The sequence below is a fragment of the Nilaparvata lugens genome, chromosome 6 (assembly GCF_014356525.2).
Source record: "Nilaparvata lugens isolate BPH chromosome 6, ASM1435652v1, whole genome shotgun sequence".
Lineage (NCBI taxonomy): Eukaryota > Metazoa > Arthropoda > Insecta > Hemiptera > Delphacidae > Nilaparvata > Nilaparvata lugens.
Genome location: NC_052509.1, coordinates 67,501,482 through 67,520,716, shown reverse-complemented (window position 1 = coordinate 67,520,716; position 19,235 = coordinate 67,501,482). Strand labels below are relative to the sequence as shown.

At 33.7% G+C, this 19,235-nt stretch overlaps 1 protein-coding gene across 1 annotated transcript in view; it reads right to left on the bottom strand.

Annotated features, from left to right (window-relative positions):
- Positions 1-15,698: 15,698 nt before the first annotated feature.
- The window catches only part of LOC111048436 (early growth response protein 1), a 52,544-nt gene continuing 49,007 nt past the window's right edge, over positions 15,699-19,235 (bottom strand). Inside the window, exon 3 of the mRNA XM_022334318.2 lies at positions 15,699-18,240. Coding sequence (XP_022190010.2) covers positions 16,706-18,070 — 1,365 coding nt within the window. The 5' untranslated portion in view covers positions 18,071-18,240 and the 3' untranslated portion in view covers positions 15,699-16,705. The remainder of the gene's footprint in view (positions 18,241-19,235) is intronic.

Below are 19,235 nucleotides of genomic sequence, written 5' to 3'. Positions count from 1 at the left end.
AAAGTGGTATATTCTACAGTAACTATATTACCCAACATAGATTTAGTGTCAATAATAGAAGTCAAGATTTACTACTTAATCAGCACTTAATCGCGGTTAAAAATTTCATATTTAATTCAGCCGCAAAAAGTATTTGAAGTTCGATCCAATAAATTGGATGAGGAAATACAATAAAATTGAAATTTATCTATTTGCATATTTATCTAGATCACTGGTTCCCAATAAGTTTATTTATTTATTTATTAGATAGAGCGAACAATACAATAGTCGGAAAAGAAAAAACAGGCTATTGCCCAAAACTTCTTCAATTTCCTGATTTTGTCACAAATCGTCCAAATATTATGAAGGTTATGTTCACTTCAATTTCAACACCAAATCTTCAATCTGAAACTATGAATCAGAATAAAACAAAGAATTTCAAATTTAGATGAATTGATAATGAAACTTCCGTTAAAACAAAAACCAAACTTCAAATATTCACAAAATATAGAATAAAAACACTTAAATTTTGAGCTCGAAAATATCACTTTCACCATAGCTACAACAGCTGATTTTTTTAATTTGTCCGCGAAAGCTCTAGAAGTGGTCAGCGATGAGTCCGAAGGAAGGAAAATTAATTTTTCAAGCTTTATTAGTGTTTTTTTTAAATTTTCTTCATTTCTTATATTAGTATAATCAATTTCTCTTCGAAAATGATATATCAAACTCATCGTGAGCTCAAAATATGTTTACAATCGCTAAATGAAGTGATTAGGTCCAAATTTTTAATGCTATAAGATAGGACTTGAAAGTTTGTTTGGAATCTTAATGGCGGATTTGTACCATGTGACCGAGCTAACCAATCAGAAGCGTGACAGTCAATGGCCATACTGTGGGTAGTATAGTTACTGTAGTATAGGCCTATTTCACTTCCTCATAATCAAAATTCCTTCTTTGTACACTATGTGATAAATTGATAAATGAATATCCATTTATTCTCATTGGTCTAATTCTGGAAAGATCATTGGAATCTTCGAGGAGAAGTGATGATTTTCTAGATTGTTTCCTGATACTTTAATTGGTGAGAATATGGTGATACTTATCCATAGTGTAAACACTGAAATATTGTCTATTACATATTATATTGAAAAAAATACATAGATGTTTCGATAGCTATGGTATCATCTTTAGTGTCGTTTATAAAAAATCTGGTGTGGTACACTCACACAACTTTCCTTGCTCATATTTGAAACTACGATCAGACTTTTGTATATGTGTATAAATAATTATTGTTTTCAGAGTACTTTTTCCTTTGTGTAAATTGTGAAATTCGATGATTTTTTTAGTCGTCATTTTTTTAAAGTCGTCAAAACAGCTGTTCTACAGATGAAATATCTCGACTATGTGTTCTTTTTATGAACTGCTCTACCTACCTACCTCATGCACGAGAAGGAGGTTACAAAGTCCATTTCTCAAGGATGGGGTGGACCCCCCATTAGTCCCCAGAAAGGAGACTCATGCCAGTTAATAGAGCTGATAAATAACTATACAGAGTATGAATTTGAAAAGAATCGGTCAAGTTATTTTGAGAAAATCGTGAATAACATGGTTATTTTAGTAATTATCCGCCATTTTTCTCAAGTATATTACGGAGCTCCTGCAATTTTCTCAGAAATGGGACTCATGTCATTTGATAGGGCTTATGAATAGCTATCCATGGTAGGAATTTAAAGAAAATCGTTAGAGCCGTTTTCGAGAAAACCGTGAAAAACATGGTTTTTTAGTAATTATCCGCCATTTTGAATTCAATTTTATTGAATTTCTTATTGTCAGATCCTCATGGTATAAGGACCTTAAGTTTAAAATTTCAAGTCAATCGGTTGATTAGGAATGGAGTTATCGTGTCCACAGACACATACACACACACACACATACACACACACACACACACACACACACACACACACACACCACACACACACACACACAGAAAAATCATGTTTTTGGACTCAGGGGACCTTGAAACGTATAGAAAACTTAAAATTAGGGTACCTTAATTTTTTTTGGAAAGCAATACTTTCCTTACCTATGGTAGTAGGGCAAGGAAAGTGAAAAAATATATTAATACGTGAAATCCGAAAACTATAATGTTTCCATTTTTTCTAGGTAGTTGTAGAGGAGTTCCATAGGTAGAGATTTATTTTGAATGGAGACGATCTGTTTTTGACAAAACCAAAAATTTATCATTACAATTTGAGATACGAGTTTCGATTGTTACCAAATAGTATAGGATGTACATCATACTGGTTGTTACCATTTTCAATCTCTAGTGAAAAAAAAACTTAAATATTGAGCAGCAGAATAATTAAGAGTGTTGGTGAAGCGCTACGATTGGGCGTTAGCCGTCGACCAATCAGAGTAGAGAGAGCTCTGTCATTGGCCGAAACTAACTCTTTCAATATGGTCATGAGAGCCGGTAGACAAAATATGAAGAAACCTCAGTAAAAACGGTGACAATAATTTGTATATTCCAAATATGGTCATGAAAACCGTTAAATTAAATAAAATGAAGAAACCTTACTAACAACGGTAAGAATAATTTAAAAATTAGTAAATTTTTTCTGGAAAATACAATAAAATTGGTCAAGATGATTAACCAGTAAGCTCTGCTTCGTAAAGACACGCCCAAGTATTCCAAATATGGTCATGATAACCGTTAAACAAAAATATGAAAAAACCTTAGTAACAACGGTAACAATAATATGAAGAAACCTTAGTATCAACTGTAACAATAATTTAAAAATTAGTGAATTTTTTTTCTGGAAGATACAATAGAATATTGTTCAAAATTATTAACCAGTAAACTCTGCTTCATACTTTATTCTGTATTGTTTAATGAAGTTGAGCGATCTTGTAATATTGTCAAATCGAAAAAATTATTGTTCAACACAGTCAAATATTTTTGTATAGAGGAGAAGTTGATAGTGTAGTATTCATCCCAATTAAATAAAAAACTAACTGCTAGTTCATCAGAAGGTGCGTACAGATATACGCGCCGCGAACATGAGCAATTCACTTTTAATCAGCTGATTATATCTGTATTTTTACAGAAACGGTAAGATACAGATATAAAAAGCTTGGCATCAGCTGATTAAAAGTGAATTGCTTATGTTCGCGGCACGTAAATCTGTACGCACCTAGAGATTGACAATGGTGTAACAACCGAAACCGGTCTTTCTAACTTTCAATAGGAACTGTGGTTTTTGACAATTTCTTAGTATCTTTATTTTATTAAGACAAAGTTAACTTTGGGAAATTAGTTATTATTTTTCGACTGACCTAGAACTTATTTTGAGAGGGACAAAAATCCAGCATTGAACTTGATTCCTAATAATTTCTAGAAGCTTCTGCTTCCCAGTCCCCTGTTCCTAATAGGCTCAACTCACACTACTAAAACGGTGTACACACGTACGTTTGCCTCGGGTGAGCATACGTGTATGGGCTTGCATTCGCACGTGTGGACACTGTTCGCTGAGGCATGTGGGCGAACCGGAACCCTGTCGGTATTTTGGCGTGCTCAAAGGCGCCTCGGGCGAGCATTGAATGTACGTGTGGACGCGATTTTGCCATACGGGTGAGGCAAAACGTAAACATTGAAGGCGTCATAACCTAATTCCAATGAATTAGGTTGATGAATGACAAATCAAATTGTGATCCAATAACTAATTGTAAATTGTAGGATTTTTGTAATTTTGTAGGATATGTGGATTGTTAAATATTTAAATAGAAACATGCATGGAATATATAATTTGTATCATGATTAACAAATTTAGAACTGCATAATTTAAGTGAAAAAAGCTTCTCTAAAGGGTTCCTACAATGAAGTATAGCTCAAATATTATTTTACTGTGGCTATCAAATCATCTTGTGTCTGTTTCATGTTATCAATCAGAGTTGTTAATTAAAATTGTAATCTTCAATATGATATTATACGTTTTAGATAGCTAGGCTATCTATAGAGAGATTTATTCAAACTTTGAACTAGTATTCCCTTAAAGGTAAATCTTGAAGCTAATCTTTTGGAGAATCTTGTTTTGTCATGTGTATGAGCAGAGTTAGTTTAAAATGGGCAGCAATTTAGTATTTGATTCAATTTATGGCTAATTTCCTTAAAGAAGACTGTCAATTTTGTGAGACAGTGTTAAGTGCTTTGATTAGGTTATCAAAACTTTTTCTTTTTTTGAGATTCAGAATAGATATTGGAAACCAACAAATGAATCGCCTAATGTCAAGAATCTCAAAGTTAGAGCTAATCGTTCTTGTGGAGTTATTGATTCCCTCATGATGATATCATTACTGTTTAGATAACTAGTTGAATTAGATTCAGTATATTAACAAGATAATGTTTTGACAACCTAATAAAGTTTGAACTGTCAATCTTATGCCAAGTAGCAATTTATTTCCTTACTTCAACCTACAATCGTTCAACCCACCAACATAGTTTGTCAAGTTTTATTTTTGATGTTATTATATAAGTCATTGAAATAAAATGATACTGCTGCAATTTGTGATAACTATCTTCAATGATGGAATGACGCCATTGTTGTCATGTGGAAAATCTACATCTACCATGTCTACGTGTCGTCTGCAAATCAGATAGCTTTTTGAATGCCGAGGCAAACGTGGATCGCGTCCACAAGGACGTACAGTGAATGTTGAGGCATATGTACATACGATTGTTCGCGCGAATCTGTACGGACGTGTGTACAAGGCTTTATGCATTGTCTAGGTAAAACCATCGATAAGTGAAAAACATCGAACAGTAAACATCGATGTTAAAAACATCGATGTTTGATGTTGAACCATCGATGTTTTTAAACATTGATGTATCGATACCCATCCCTATTATGCATCTGCTGAATTGTGATTACAGATACTTTAAAGATATGATATGTTGCTGAGAATATCTAAGAAAGTATACTATTGCAATATGGAGCATGAATTTCCTTTTATGGAGCCATATTTCCCTTTTACTTTGCTATTTAATACAATTATTTAAAGTTATGGCTGAACTCACACTTACGCGACTCAGGTCGAGAAGAGACTCGACTCTAGTCGAGAGCATGTGTTTCCAAATGGTGACGTCGCGGAGGCTGAAGTCGACTTGTCTTAGTGCCACCATTTGGAAACACATGCTCTCGACTAGAGTCGAGTCTCTTCTCGACCTGAGTCGCGTAAGTGTGAGTTCAGCCATAACTTTAAATTATTGTATTAAATAGCAAAGTAAAAGGGAAATATGGCTCCATAAAAGGAAATGCATGCTCCATATTGCAATGTTATACTTTCATAGATATTCTCAGCAACATATCTTTGAAGTATCTGTAATCACAATACAGCGGATGCAGATTTCATACCTCTGTTGAGAAGCTTTTCAACGGTACATATAATCAACAATTTCCGATCACATCGGCATCTGATAGTGCCAATAGTAAATTAAAATTAATTGGCGTCCGAGTTATGACCGGCTAATGTCTTTCAACACGCGAGAATATCGTTTATGACGCCTTTCTTCGGCAGGAAACTGGCCATTCAAATCACGCCCTCTCCTATCGTCCAATTAATGCCGTTCTTCACCCCAAATTAGACCGAGAATAGAATTTCTCCTGGTTTCGAAACTATTTTTAGCGAGTATTTTTTACGATAGTTGAGGTATATTGTTTTGCATTTATTTTGAATGAAAAAGACTAAGATATTGTCAAAAAACCACTGATTTATTGAAATTAGAAAGACCGGTTTCGGTTATTACACCATTGTCAATCTCTGATACAGTGGTTTTTTGACAATATCTTAGTCTTTTTCATTCAATATGAATAATTACCACAATATCAACTTCTCAACTACACAAAAAGTTTTGCATTTAGATTGATTGGAGAAGAGTGCCGTTGAGGAGGAGGAGGATGTGGTGGTGGAGGAGGAGGAGTAGGAGGAAGAGGAGGAGGAGAACCACGTTGCTGATTCTCTGCCTTGCCACTGCCTTCTATACAGGATAGCTGATACCGGTATATCTGATGTAATACTAAGTGTCCATTCTTGTTTTAAATAATCATTCATATTTTATTCGTCGAGGAAATATATTCTTCAATGATCTAACTATAAATTTTAATAATTTAGATTGAATATTTTGTTAATCGATCATGTTCCTACATCTTCAAATAACGATCTGGAAAAAGTTGCGGAGGTGGAGAAGGATATCGCTATCTGCTCTGTCGACTAATAGACAAGGATAGCAACACCAATGTCAATCAAATACTGCCATTATAACGTGGACCTCACTGTAAATGTTGAACTGCCAGAACAACGGTCCCCTGGTCATAAAATACTTTGAAAAGTTACCTGGGAACCCGAGGAGTTGTTTTGAAGACTCTCAAAGTTTTAAAGATCCTCAAAATATTATGAGATATGTGCACATTCTACAGGTGACTATCAATGTGGAGACTTAGAAGTTGAAGTGAAAGAGTTTGAAAAAAAGATGGAGGAGGACATTTAATTTTTGTCTTCAAAACAAGGAAGAGTACAATTTGGCCTTTGAAATTCAGAGGTTGGATCCTGTATGTCAGAAGATGCTGGATTTCATCTGTAGATCATGATCACATTTGAATATTTAGCTGTCCACTTTACTCCTTTATTTCAAATTTATTCAGATAATACGGATTTCATTTTTCTCCCAACGGTTTTATCACTGTCAACATATCATAAATAAATGATATTACATAATGTCTGAAATGTTGATGACGTTTCAACACTTGCTGCATTGAAAACTTGGAAAGTGACAACTCTTGGATATCATAAAAGAGATTGTTTCAATCTTTGAGAGATAGTGGGATCAAGCTGACAACGTAAACCTGAATTTATTCAAATATATCTCGCTGTGCGGACCTCTTATAATGATGCAGTTTTATTCCAAGTCGAGTTTCCACACTACCGATCCCTTGCATTCTACAAATTTAATAATGTAATATCGATTTTGAAAATCATTTCATGCAACATGAAATCATGCATTCTCTATGAGAATCAGTATTACACAATTGAGAAGAGTATAAGAAAAAGTCTAGTTACAGACACATCGATTTTTGAACATAAGAATTTTTGCTATCCTTATGAATATTACCATGGGATATCTACTTATGCCATCGTTTCTCTATGATTATATCGATTATATCGGGGACCTAGCTTCGCTCTGGAGTACAAAAGCATAAAAAATTTATCACGAAAGAAGAAATTATAAAAATATTTATAGTTCATACAGAAATGTTCTATCTAATCACAGTGAATTGAGATTAATTCCAAGAGGAATGCAAAAGTTTCCCTCACAAAGACCCGGTTGCACAGAATCCGGTTGAATTTTAATCCTGATTAATTTCACGTGAACCAAATCAGAGAAGACAATTTCTAAAAGATGGTTCTACTGGAATTAATCAGGATTAAAAATAACCCGGCTTCTTTGCAATCGGCACTAAGGACCTGATTGAATGATTACGAAACTTCAACAGCTGAGTCATAATTTTGACACAGCCCCACACACATGAACTCGCTCACTCACTTCCATCATCAACAAGTGACGAAATAATTATTATCAGCTGTTTTTTCAAGAATGAATAATAATTATCCTTTTAATGTCCCTCAGCGAGTTTTCCCAGGGATGAGACCTAGTGCAATCGAGTTTTTATATTTTAAACCTACTATGTTCTGAATTTCGTGAGAATCGTTAGAGCCGTTTTCGCGATCCGGTGAAATACAAATATATAAACATCTCAACATATAAACAGAAATTGCTCGTAGGATTAGATTAAACAGATGATGTCAAACAGATAATGTTTGACAAGTTCCGTTTAATCTCATAGAAATCATATGGACGGCAAAAAATCGCACATTCAAAAATAATTATTGTGTGTGTAACTGGCTTAAGACTATGCGACTTGTAAGACTATGAGAAGAATCATTATTATTTAATAAAAGACAATCTGTGTGCATATTGAGGATCACGTTATAATGTCAGTAGAGGAAGATAGAAGAGCAGGGTTACCAATTCTCTGCCTTGCCACTGCCTTCTATAAAGGATAGCTGATACCGGTATATCTGATGTAATGTTAACTGCTCATTGTTGTTAGAAACTATCAATTATATACTTTATCTTTCAAGAATACATATTTTTCAATGATTGAATGATGAATTTCTATGTTCATTCTTGTTTTGAATTATTATATTTCATTTAATTTCATTTCATTTATTTATTGTCACATTACATCAATTTTTGAGTAACACTCATTTTACTGGTGACATGTCAATACTAGAACAAAATTATATTTAAAAGACTTAGTTCTAACTTCTTGAAAGTATTTTATTCATCAAGTAAATAAAATAATGAATAAATAATACATCTTGGTAATTTAGATAAATCATTTTGTTAATATAATTATATTGCTACATAAAATAAAAACGATCAGGCAACCTTGCGGAGCTAGAGAAGGATAGCGCTATCTGCTTTGTCAAATGATAGACAAGGATAGCAACTCCAATGTTAATCAAAAATACTGCCATTATAACGTGGACCTCACTGTATAGGTTAGTGATTCAACTGAATGAATAATACAAACCAATAGGATTTATAATTATTTTTTTTTATTGGAAAAAGATTGGCATGTGATTATTCCAACACAAGTATATTTCATCTTGAGCAAGCAATCTCACAGTCAATATTTTACAGATTTCTTTTTCCTCGGATTTTTTTAGTATTTTAGAACGGAACCAGCCGACTAAGTATTGAAAATTGTTTCGTATAAAAATAAGCACATCAATTTACACTGATATCCAATATGTGTCATATTAAACAGTACATATATATATTTAGTACACGATCAACATGTAGTTTCAACATTCTAACATTTATTAGTTTTAGAACTAGAATGGAAGAAAGAATTGCTTCATAATAACAGAAGAGAAAATAATGGAAGATGGTACCCAGCCTCTAGATCTCAGATGAATTTTGTAAACTTACGCCAAATCTTAAAAAAGGATTACTGACAAAATAGTTATTTGTGCAACTAGTGCGCAAAGTGACAGTTTGCTGCACCGAAAGAAACGTTTACGCCCGAGCCGTAGGCGAGTGCGGAATGGTTTGTTGAGTGCAGCAGAGGAACTTTGCGCACGTATTTCACATTAAGTTTTTCCTACAGTTACCATTGAATATGAAAAGTGGGTAATTATGGGTAAAATTGCCTGAAATGCATCAAATGTTTTTCTGTGTAATTTTATTATTGATAAAAACCTTAATCCTAAAATCCTAAAGTCCTCGTTGTCCTTGGTTATATTATCTAATGTAATAATTAGCGCGTTGTGCTTCATTGCACCTCTGCTCACTATAGCAGCCACAGCAGTCACTGTTACCAACTTCATTTTGATTTTGTTGCACTGTTGCTCCATATAACCTACTAAGTATTTTGCGTTGCCATGTTGCAAATCTGGAGTGCAGAAAAATTTTTCCCGCACTAGAGCGGAAAAGTGATTCTTTGCGTTCTGTAATCAGTGCAGCAATGGCCACTTTTCAACGTAACTGTAGGAAAAAAAATTCTCTCAGATAAATACACTTCCTTCAATCTTCGAAATCTAGATATTATATGAATTTTGTAAGCTCACACCAAATTTTAAAAAAGGAGTTCTCACAAATGTCTCTCTAATAATTTAGTTCTATTTGACATAATAATTTTATAATCGTCTGAGATTGGCTTTCAAAACAAAAGTAAGAATTTTCTCAGATACAGTACATACACTCTCCCCAATCATTGTAACTGAAAAATCTCAGTTTGTTTGCTTCAGGATTAAATAGATCGATTCAATTGCTTCAATAGATTTCTTCCAATAATACTCGAAAAATAATCAGTAGAGGTATTGGAATATGGATGATCATAGCATATTTTGATCAACCTTTTGTGACCCAGTTCATTTTAGTTTTTGTTTATTAAAATACTTTATTCTAATGATTTGAATTTTTTGTCACAATGAATAAGAAATCGGTGAAGATGGAAAAAGGTCAAATTGAAAGAATGAGTCATTTATGTTGTCAATACCACATTATAAAATGGTAATAATATAACAATTATACAGTGCACTTTTTGTGTAGTTGAGAAGTTGATATTGTGGTAATTATCCATATTGAATGAAAAAGACTAAGAAATTGTCAAAAAACCACTGATTTATTGATAATTAGAAAGACCGGTTTCGGTTATTACAGTTTTAGTTTATCAGAGATTGACAATGGTGTAATAACCGAAACCGGTCTTTCTAATTGTCAATAAGTCAGTGGTTTTTTGACAATTTCTTAGTCTTTTTCATTCAATTATACAGTGCTATTGACAACACCGATGTCTCATTCTTTCCATTATGGATAAATATCAAAAAATCTTTTCCCATACAATCAAATTATTATCAGTTCTTCAATCGTTGATATGAATGCCCTACCTGACAAACATATTATTATTATTATGTACGAAATACTGAATTGAAATCAAATCATCATGTACGTCTGTATTTTCACACATGGAAACTTACTTAAAATTAAGGGTGTCCAAAAGCTGAAAATAAACTTTCTACTCGTGATATTTTTCAAAGTTTTTCGATTTGTATAATTATCATCAAGCTATCAAAATGGAAAAGTTTTCTCAGGAAAACCTTTTTTTCTGATCATTACTTTTTGAGATATGAGCGCCTGAAGTAGGTATGATATAAATCCATGAGATTAAGAGGATGGAATGGTATTGTTGACCTAGTAAAACAAAAATTTTCTGATAATATCAATTTTAAAAAAAGTTATTCAATTTACCAAAAATAACTCAACAAAAAGTTATTTTTTGTTATTTTTAGTAAATTGAATAACTATATAAGAATGGATATTTTCAGAAAATGTATATTCTACTAGATCAAAAATACAATGGAGAATCTACCCTTAAATCTTATGGATTTATCTCTTACCGAATTTGAAATGTTCTGATCCAAAAATTTAAACTTTAGGCGCTCATATCTCAAAAAGTAATGATCGGGAAAAAATATTCTCCTGAGAAAACTTTTTCATTTTGATAGCTTAATGATATACAAATCGAAAAACTTTGAAAAATATCTCGAGTAGAAAGTTTATTTTAGCCTTTGCACAGCCTTAATATACGTGCTACTTGATGAAATAAAATATTCTCCATCGAAAAAACAAAGCTTTTTTGTCACATCAACATTCGATTTGTACCACTGAAGTCCTGTGTAGACTACAAATCTGATAAATAATGTGGATATGACAAAAAAAAACTGTGTTTTTTTCATTTACTTGCTACTTGGTATGATAGACTGGAGTTGATGATTAAATTATATGATATTTGCGAATAATATTTCCAAGAACGACTATTGAAGATTGATTCAAATGATACTTGATATCTTTGAAAATGATTATTGATCATTAATTCTATTCATTTTTTTGTCAGTAAAGCACACTGCACACAGGGACAGTAGTAGCTTCCACTAGCTATAGCGGGAACACGGAATTCAAAATACCATGTAGGTTTGAGTTCCGGATATTTCCAACTCCGTGTTCCCATGATAGCTAGTGGAAGCTTCTATTGTCCCTGTGTGCAGGCTACTTGCCAGATGAATTTCATCTGTCAAATAGTAGACTGTGATGATAAGATTATTATATATGATAATAAATAATAAATTACGTTTATTTGATTCTTGTAGAAAACTTTTTGTTAGCATTTTTAGATTGGCAGCATTTCGACGGCTAACTGGTAGATTCTATACAAATTTGAAACTCACTCTCATGGGAGACTGATCTCAAAACGATTTAATTTCGAAGTATATAGAGTCCAACTCATTCTTGAACAATTCCTTCACTTGATATAGGATGAGTAAATTTAATCGTTAAATCAACTAGTACCTAACCAATTCCAATTCCAATTAATATTTCATGTGTTGAATAAAAATGGAAGTTGATTGTTCTATTTCCAAAATTTTATTTTGAAAATTTTATTCTCTCCTTCAGGATTGAATTGTCAATTTGAATTTATAGATTCAATTATATTGTGTGTTATATTTATATTGTGTGACTCATTTTATAGATCTGAGACCACTTTTCAATTATTTATGTAGAGACTGGATACTAAATGAAAATGTATACGGAAATAAAAAGCAAAAATAAATTCTCAACATTTCAACATTATATTATTACAAAATAAATTATATTGTACAAAAAGGGTTGATAGAATTTACATGTATGTTTCGATTTTAACCTTAGAATTACAACAATTATTTCGTATCAAAATAACTTAACAACTAGAATCTACATTTTATGAATGTTACTTGCAAACATATTCTGGCACGGTTCAAATAGAATATCTAACAATCTCACAGACGATTAGAAAATATAAATAATGAAAACAACTATATTCATATAGAACCATATACATCTAATATATATAATTTTTACAATAAATAATAAATAAAATGCCATAGCGAATATATTATATTAAATATTTTTATAGAAAAACATAGAAACATAATGCCCAAGTATTATCAAACAGTAAAAGCTAACGGTAATTTTCACATGGGAGTTGAGCATCAATATTGAATAAGCGGACGCTTTTGGTCCACACCTAGAGTGACAATATTATTAGAAAACATTCAACAATTATAGGATAAGTTGACAATGGAAGAATGACTTTCAGCCGTAGACAGAGCATTTTTATAACAGTAACAGGGTTCGAACAACATTTAAAGGGATAAACAATTCATGATATTGAGATGTTTAAGTGAGCTATTAGTTTAAAGAATCAAAATTAGCTATGTGCAGTCAAAAATCAATGAATACGTTTTTCAATTCGGAATAGATTGTATCACTTTCAGTTTTGTTACATCATTGAAACTCATTTGAATCTATAACATAATGATTTTCAAATCATTCATGAGTAGTAGAGTCCTGATGTAGCCTATAGTGAAAAGTATTGTCAAATGATCAAGGTTTTCCCAGTTTCAATTTCAATGGACCTGTGTTGTACTTTCATTTATTTTCAAAATTTTCCAAGAAAAGTCGTAATCAAATGGTTTGAGCCTTGTAGGATCAATTTCTACATTTTTAAAATGGTGAATGGACGAGTTTTATAGTGGAAAATATTGTAAAACGTTCAAGGTTTTCTCATTCATTATAATTCCAATGTGACTGTGCTGTACTTTCATTCATTCTCGAAACTTTCCAAGTATAGTAGTAATCGAAAAGTTTGAGCCTTGTAGGATCAATTTCTACATTTTTATAGTGAGGGATGGATGAGTTTTATGTACCCTAGATAACTTTTATTGTTCAAAATATCACCTCAGATTCTTCCAAACAATATTATCTCACCTTATCTCGCTAGAAATCAATCCACAATAAGCTCTAACTATTAAATTTCTGTGGGGAAAGTTCAAGTTTGTTTCAAATTCATCCCAGACTCCTGGAAGTTATTTGAGTGGGGGATGAATCCAAAATTTCGTTTCAAGAACTTTTCGTTCAGTTACAGCTTGGAGTGGATTAACACCAGGAGGGAAAATTTGTTAAAGCTTAATCACCGAGAGAGGGTTTACAGATAACTTGTGAAATTAATTTTGGAGATTAATAATTTTGGGAAGATGATTTATGATATTTGATTGATTGAAAACAGAAGATTAAGCCAAATAATGATTTTCCATCACAAATTCAACGATAAGTCATTTCTTTGAAATGCACCAACAATATTACAATCTGTCTAACAGACTAACAACCATTATGAGTACAACACGGCAATACACCTATTCAACAACATCGAATCAAACAGCTAATAATATTTTTAATATCTATTATTTTCGTGGAGATTTGGTAGCTCAGAGATGGTATGGGGAACATTTAAAGCACAAGAACATCCATCACTAGAACATATACAAAGTTGAGCAACAGGAAATAGATGACAAAGTTTAAAATTTTATCATTCTTGACAAATTGAAGAAAATTACTATCTCTGAGAATATTCATATTTGGCCCATAACTTCCAATCACGAAGTTGTCATGACATGTGCTGCCAATTTTTGACAACCCACTAATGACTTCAGTCCCTGAATTTTATAGAAATATGATAGGGGTAAATTGTGCCTGCTCTTCACTAAATTAGAAACTAAGAAATTTCTCACTCAAGAAATATAACTTTGAACTGGCCGTAAAGTCTTCTACGCTTTTCATTACAGTATCATGTAAAAGATTGACAAACTTAATATAATATCAAACCGGGTAGAACTTATTAATTAACAATAAAAATAAACTAGTAACAAGTGAACACTGGATTTGTAGATCATCAGTGGAACATGGATAAAGATGTTTAAGGGTTGAAATTCAACAAATAAAATGAAGTTCACTGAGAAAACAATTTTAAGAAACACAAGTTTTTTTAAAGAAACTTTCAATCTTGAGAAACACAAATTTAAAATAATTTCGATAAAAAACCAATCTAAGAATCAGTAACAAATTATCATAAATGGTGGAAAAATGCATTAATCAAATATTTCAACAATATAACAGAAAAATTCAAAATAGTCTTTTCAATCATCACTAACGTTAGGCCTATCCTTAAATCTATCCAAAGCTAAAAAAATTGTGGGACTCATCTCTCCTGTCAAGGTTAGTGTTTTATATAAAAATACAAAAGTTACACCTGAATAAATATCGAGCGTATTAAATACTGAATTTGGACATTCATACTAGGGAGTAAAGTCCTGCACACACACATCGAGTTTTGTTCGTACGATATTTTGCCCTACTTATGAATTCTATCAGATTAAACGGAGGTTGACAAACATCATCTGTTTGAAATCACCTGTTTATTCCAATATAATTTATAAGGACGGCAAAATATCATACGAACAAAAATCGATGTGTGTGTAGCTAAGTGTATTTCTTGTATTACAAGTTATAAATATAATTTGTGATTTTCAATCTGGTCTTCAGGAAAATTAATTCCTTGAATGGGAATCCTCACATTAAGTACAGTTACTTCCTTATAAAATACGGTAGTACTAAAAGATGGGTCAATCACTAATGATAAAGTTAAGTAATGGTTCAGGATATAATTTAAGCTCAAAAACGTAAAGCCTAAAATTATCGAGGTTAACAGGTAGAGTAATAGAAAAGTATAAATAGCATTAAGAAGTAAGATAAACAGAAATAGTAGATGGATTGAGCATATAGGCACAGAGAAAGGCATGCTAGAACTCCGTACCATTATGGTTGGAAAATAGTCAATAAAAGTCTTTCTTTGGTTTAAAAACTTCTGTGTTTCACGATAAATATACACAAGAACCTGATGTGTGCTCTAGGATGTGTGAAGAGGTTACGCTTATTATAACAACGATATCGATTTGTAAATATTTTTGACGGGGAGAGCGGATATTTCACGAATACATTATGAATATCATTGTATTAAATATCATATATTTATTCAATACATATTGTAACAATACTGGTTTTCAATATTTCAATTCCAGTTTCTATGAAGTGTGTCTCAGAAAAGATTTTCCAAAATAAGATTTTGAAGAATTCAATTTGTTGGTACCTTAACCCTGATTCTTCTCACAAGTGCTTCTTGAATTGATTTTGGAGAATTCAATTTGTTGGTACCTTAACCCTGATTCTTCTCACAAGTGCTTCTTGAATTGATCAGTGAGTTGATCGGATCAATATGAATATGATAATTCATTCTCCAGCTGATTGAATCTTTAGATAATTGAAACTTCAGTCGATTAGAATCATTATTTTTTCATTTTTGAAACAGTCACTAGTCATGAATTTATCATCATGATGCAAGTAATTGTTAGAGATCTCGTAATGCTTGAAACTTTTTGTACTTTATTTCGTTTATTCCACGAGAATACCTCAAATTCTCAAAAATGAATTCTAACAGCATTTATGATTGATCTCTCATATTCAGTGATTCCTCATCGTTTCAATACTTCAATGTCAATTTTGAAAACACACACAATTTTAAAATAATTATTTGATCCTGGTGTCAAAATGAACACAAATATTGTGTAAAATATCCACCCTCTCCAACACAGTTACAGAGATTGTTTTATAAAACACACATCTTGTACACACAACAACGTTTACGTTTACGATTTTGCATGCGTTTACAACACTCAAAAGCTTTGATGAATTAGATGGAGTGTGATGATACGAACACAGAGTACAACACAGACATAGAGATACATTAGTGTCACCATAGAGAAAAGATAGCACAAGGAGATAGATATCCAATGCTTTCGATCGTTTGTGTTCCAAATCCCACTAGTTGTTCAAGCCGATTATTATCTACATACTATTTCTTTGTACTTTTAGTTCCAGTTTACTAATGAATTATGAATAAACTATAAATACTCTCAGTAGCTCTAGAAAAAAGAATGATAATAAATGAATAATTGTCTTTATTAAGGGCGGAGCTAGGACTCTGGGTCCTGTCCTCCAAGCAACCTTAAAGAGTGAGATATTTTGAGATATTGAAACTTCAAATTGAATTAAATTTGAATACTATATCTGCAAATTGCTGATCTGTCTAATATTAGCCTCTCATGCTATCGTTTGTCTATGGTATCACCATTGTATTACTATGAACACAGATGGACATGAGGGAAATGCCTACGTCTCAGCAGGTGTAGGGGGGTTCATACTGGTGGGTGATGCAGACGGCGTATGCGGTTCTTCCCCGGGCTCATACCGTGCATGCGTCCTCATGTGCCTTGTGATCATGTCCCGTCTGCAGGCCGCATACGGACACTGCGGACATTTGTATGGCTTCTCCCCCGTGTGCGTGCGTTGGTGCGTGGAGAGATGATCAGACCTTGAGAAGACCTGTTTACACACGAGGCATGTGTAGGGTTTAATGCCTGTGTGGAGACGCATGTGTCGTGTCAACATGTCGCTTCTCGCGAACGATCTGTTGCAAACTTCGCAGAGGTACGCTTTTGCGGTAGAGTCGCTAGATTGTGTACGGCTTTTGTGTCGGGACGCCATGTGTTTGGCTAGTCGATCGTGTAGACTGAACATTTGGCCGCAGACTGGACAAATGTATGCGACGTTGGAGCCTGGAGGCATCTCTTCAACCACAGGTGATACCTCAAGGTTGTACCATACAGCAACACTTTCCTTTGTTGTAGGGGAGGCTACATCCCCTTTCACAACTGGTACTGAAACTGACCCCCAAGATGGTAGGAAACCGTAGGGGAAGAGTTGTAAGGGAGGTTCCTTCAACCCTGTCTTCATAGACAGATCTAGGGGTGAATCTTGAGGTGACGTCCTGTCCCAATCCAAGGACGCATGCCTGACGGGATGTGGGATTGGTCGAGGAGTGGTGGTTGTCGATGTCCTTTCAAGACCTGGTTCAGTTTTGGCAGTTTCCATGGCCCAGACAGGTGGCAAATCTGAGTCTGAATGACTCCTCCGACGGATCAAATCTGGCAGGTACTTGGAGGTAATATAATGCTCGAAGTTGTAGACGGGAGCTGGTAAAGGTGACGCAGGTGACCCAGGGTAGTTCGGGATACAACTGGTACAGGAGCATCCTGTCTGTGATGGCATGGTTGAGTCTTCCTCCACGCTGCTATCCTTGAACCTCAACGGACTGAAACTGATTTTGGGCGAGTCTGTGTTGGAACTGTGGGGGGATTTGTTCGAAGATGCTGGGCTGAACACATCCTCATCTTCAGAAACTAGGGGACAATCTAGGGGCGCCATCTCTTCTTGCTTCAACATAGACACCTTCCGCCTGATGGTCTCGTTGTTGTTGTTGTTCAAATGGTTAACTGTTGTTGAGTAGTTGTTGTTGTTCAGTGTGACTAGCTTATCAACAACCTGGTTGAGCCTCCTCCGTTTCCTCACGCCGCTCTTCTCCTTGATGTAGGGATGATGGTTGTTGTTGTTGCTGATGTTGTTGTTGTTGTTGTTGTTGTTGGTCCTCAGGTCGATCTGCTCATGTTCGAGACGCATGGTATCGCCCATTGTCATGGGAAGGCGGTGACGAGGGTGTTGGTCGGTTGGAAGCAGTCTCGCTTGGCTCGCCGAAGTGCAGTCTCACCATCCTCAGAAGATTCGGCAAGCCATGAACGCTTTGATAATGGTGCAGCAGTCGACAAATCAGGTGTGTCAGCGTATCAAGTACGGTGTCGAATTAGCACCTGCAACAGAAGAAAAGAAAAACTGATTTAATCACATGAAAAAAATCAAAAACAATATTTTCCAGTATTTATTATGTCATAATCAAATAAAAACACAAATATTGTAAAATTCCATTGTTTTATTTTTTGGTACAGGACCATGTTTTCATTATTTCATTATGGAACGGTTCTACAACATTGACAGTGACTCTGTCGAATTTATTATGTCAATATTTATCATGTATTTCATGAAAATGGTGGACAACAAGAATGAAAAACGTCTTTGCAAGTCGCAGATGACTGAAAATCAGTATCAGAGAGTCAGATTCGAAACATTGAAAATCAGAAGGAACGAGTTGAGGATTATGATCTGCCCTCTTACTTCACGGATGAGAGAGGAATGATTCGAATAGAGTAGAAAGAGGAGAGGTGGTTTGATTGATTGAGTACTATATTTATGTAGATTACAATATATACTGGCTTATACATTATATCCAATAGCTTACAATACAGCAAAATTGTAGATGAATTTACAAAATATAAACTAAGAAAATAATTATTGAGCTGTATATGATATGAGAAAAGCGATTTGTAATAACTATAGATAAAATAGATAATATTGTTATGCATCTACATAAATTGGCTGAGCTTTGGACATATCAATGTCCATTCTCCGGAAAGAATATCCAAAGTATCCTTCCCAATAACTCTCTACCAAATTCGGATAACGAGATAACGGAAACGAATAAGAGAGGCATGATTCAAATAGAGTAGAAAGAGAAGAGGTGGGAGAGAAGAACTATGGAGAATGGAAGATTACAGATTCAGGAATCTTCTTTGTTCATGTATCAGGTGATTGGAGATATTGCAGATTTAATAGCAAAATTCGTAGTTTACAAGACCATGAACAAGAATTACAAGCATGGAGAGAGCGTGAGAGTCATTTCAGGTATACTTATTTCATGATACAACTGAATAAAAATTATCAATATAAGGGTTTCCGTATGCAGTAGCTG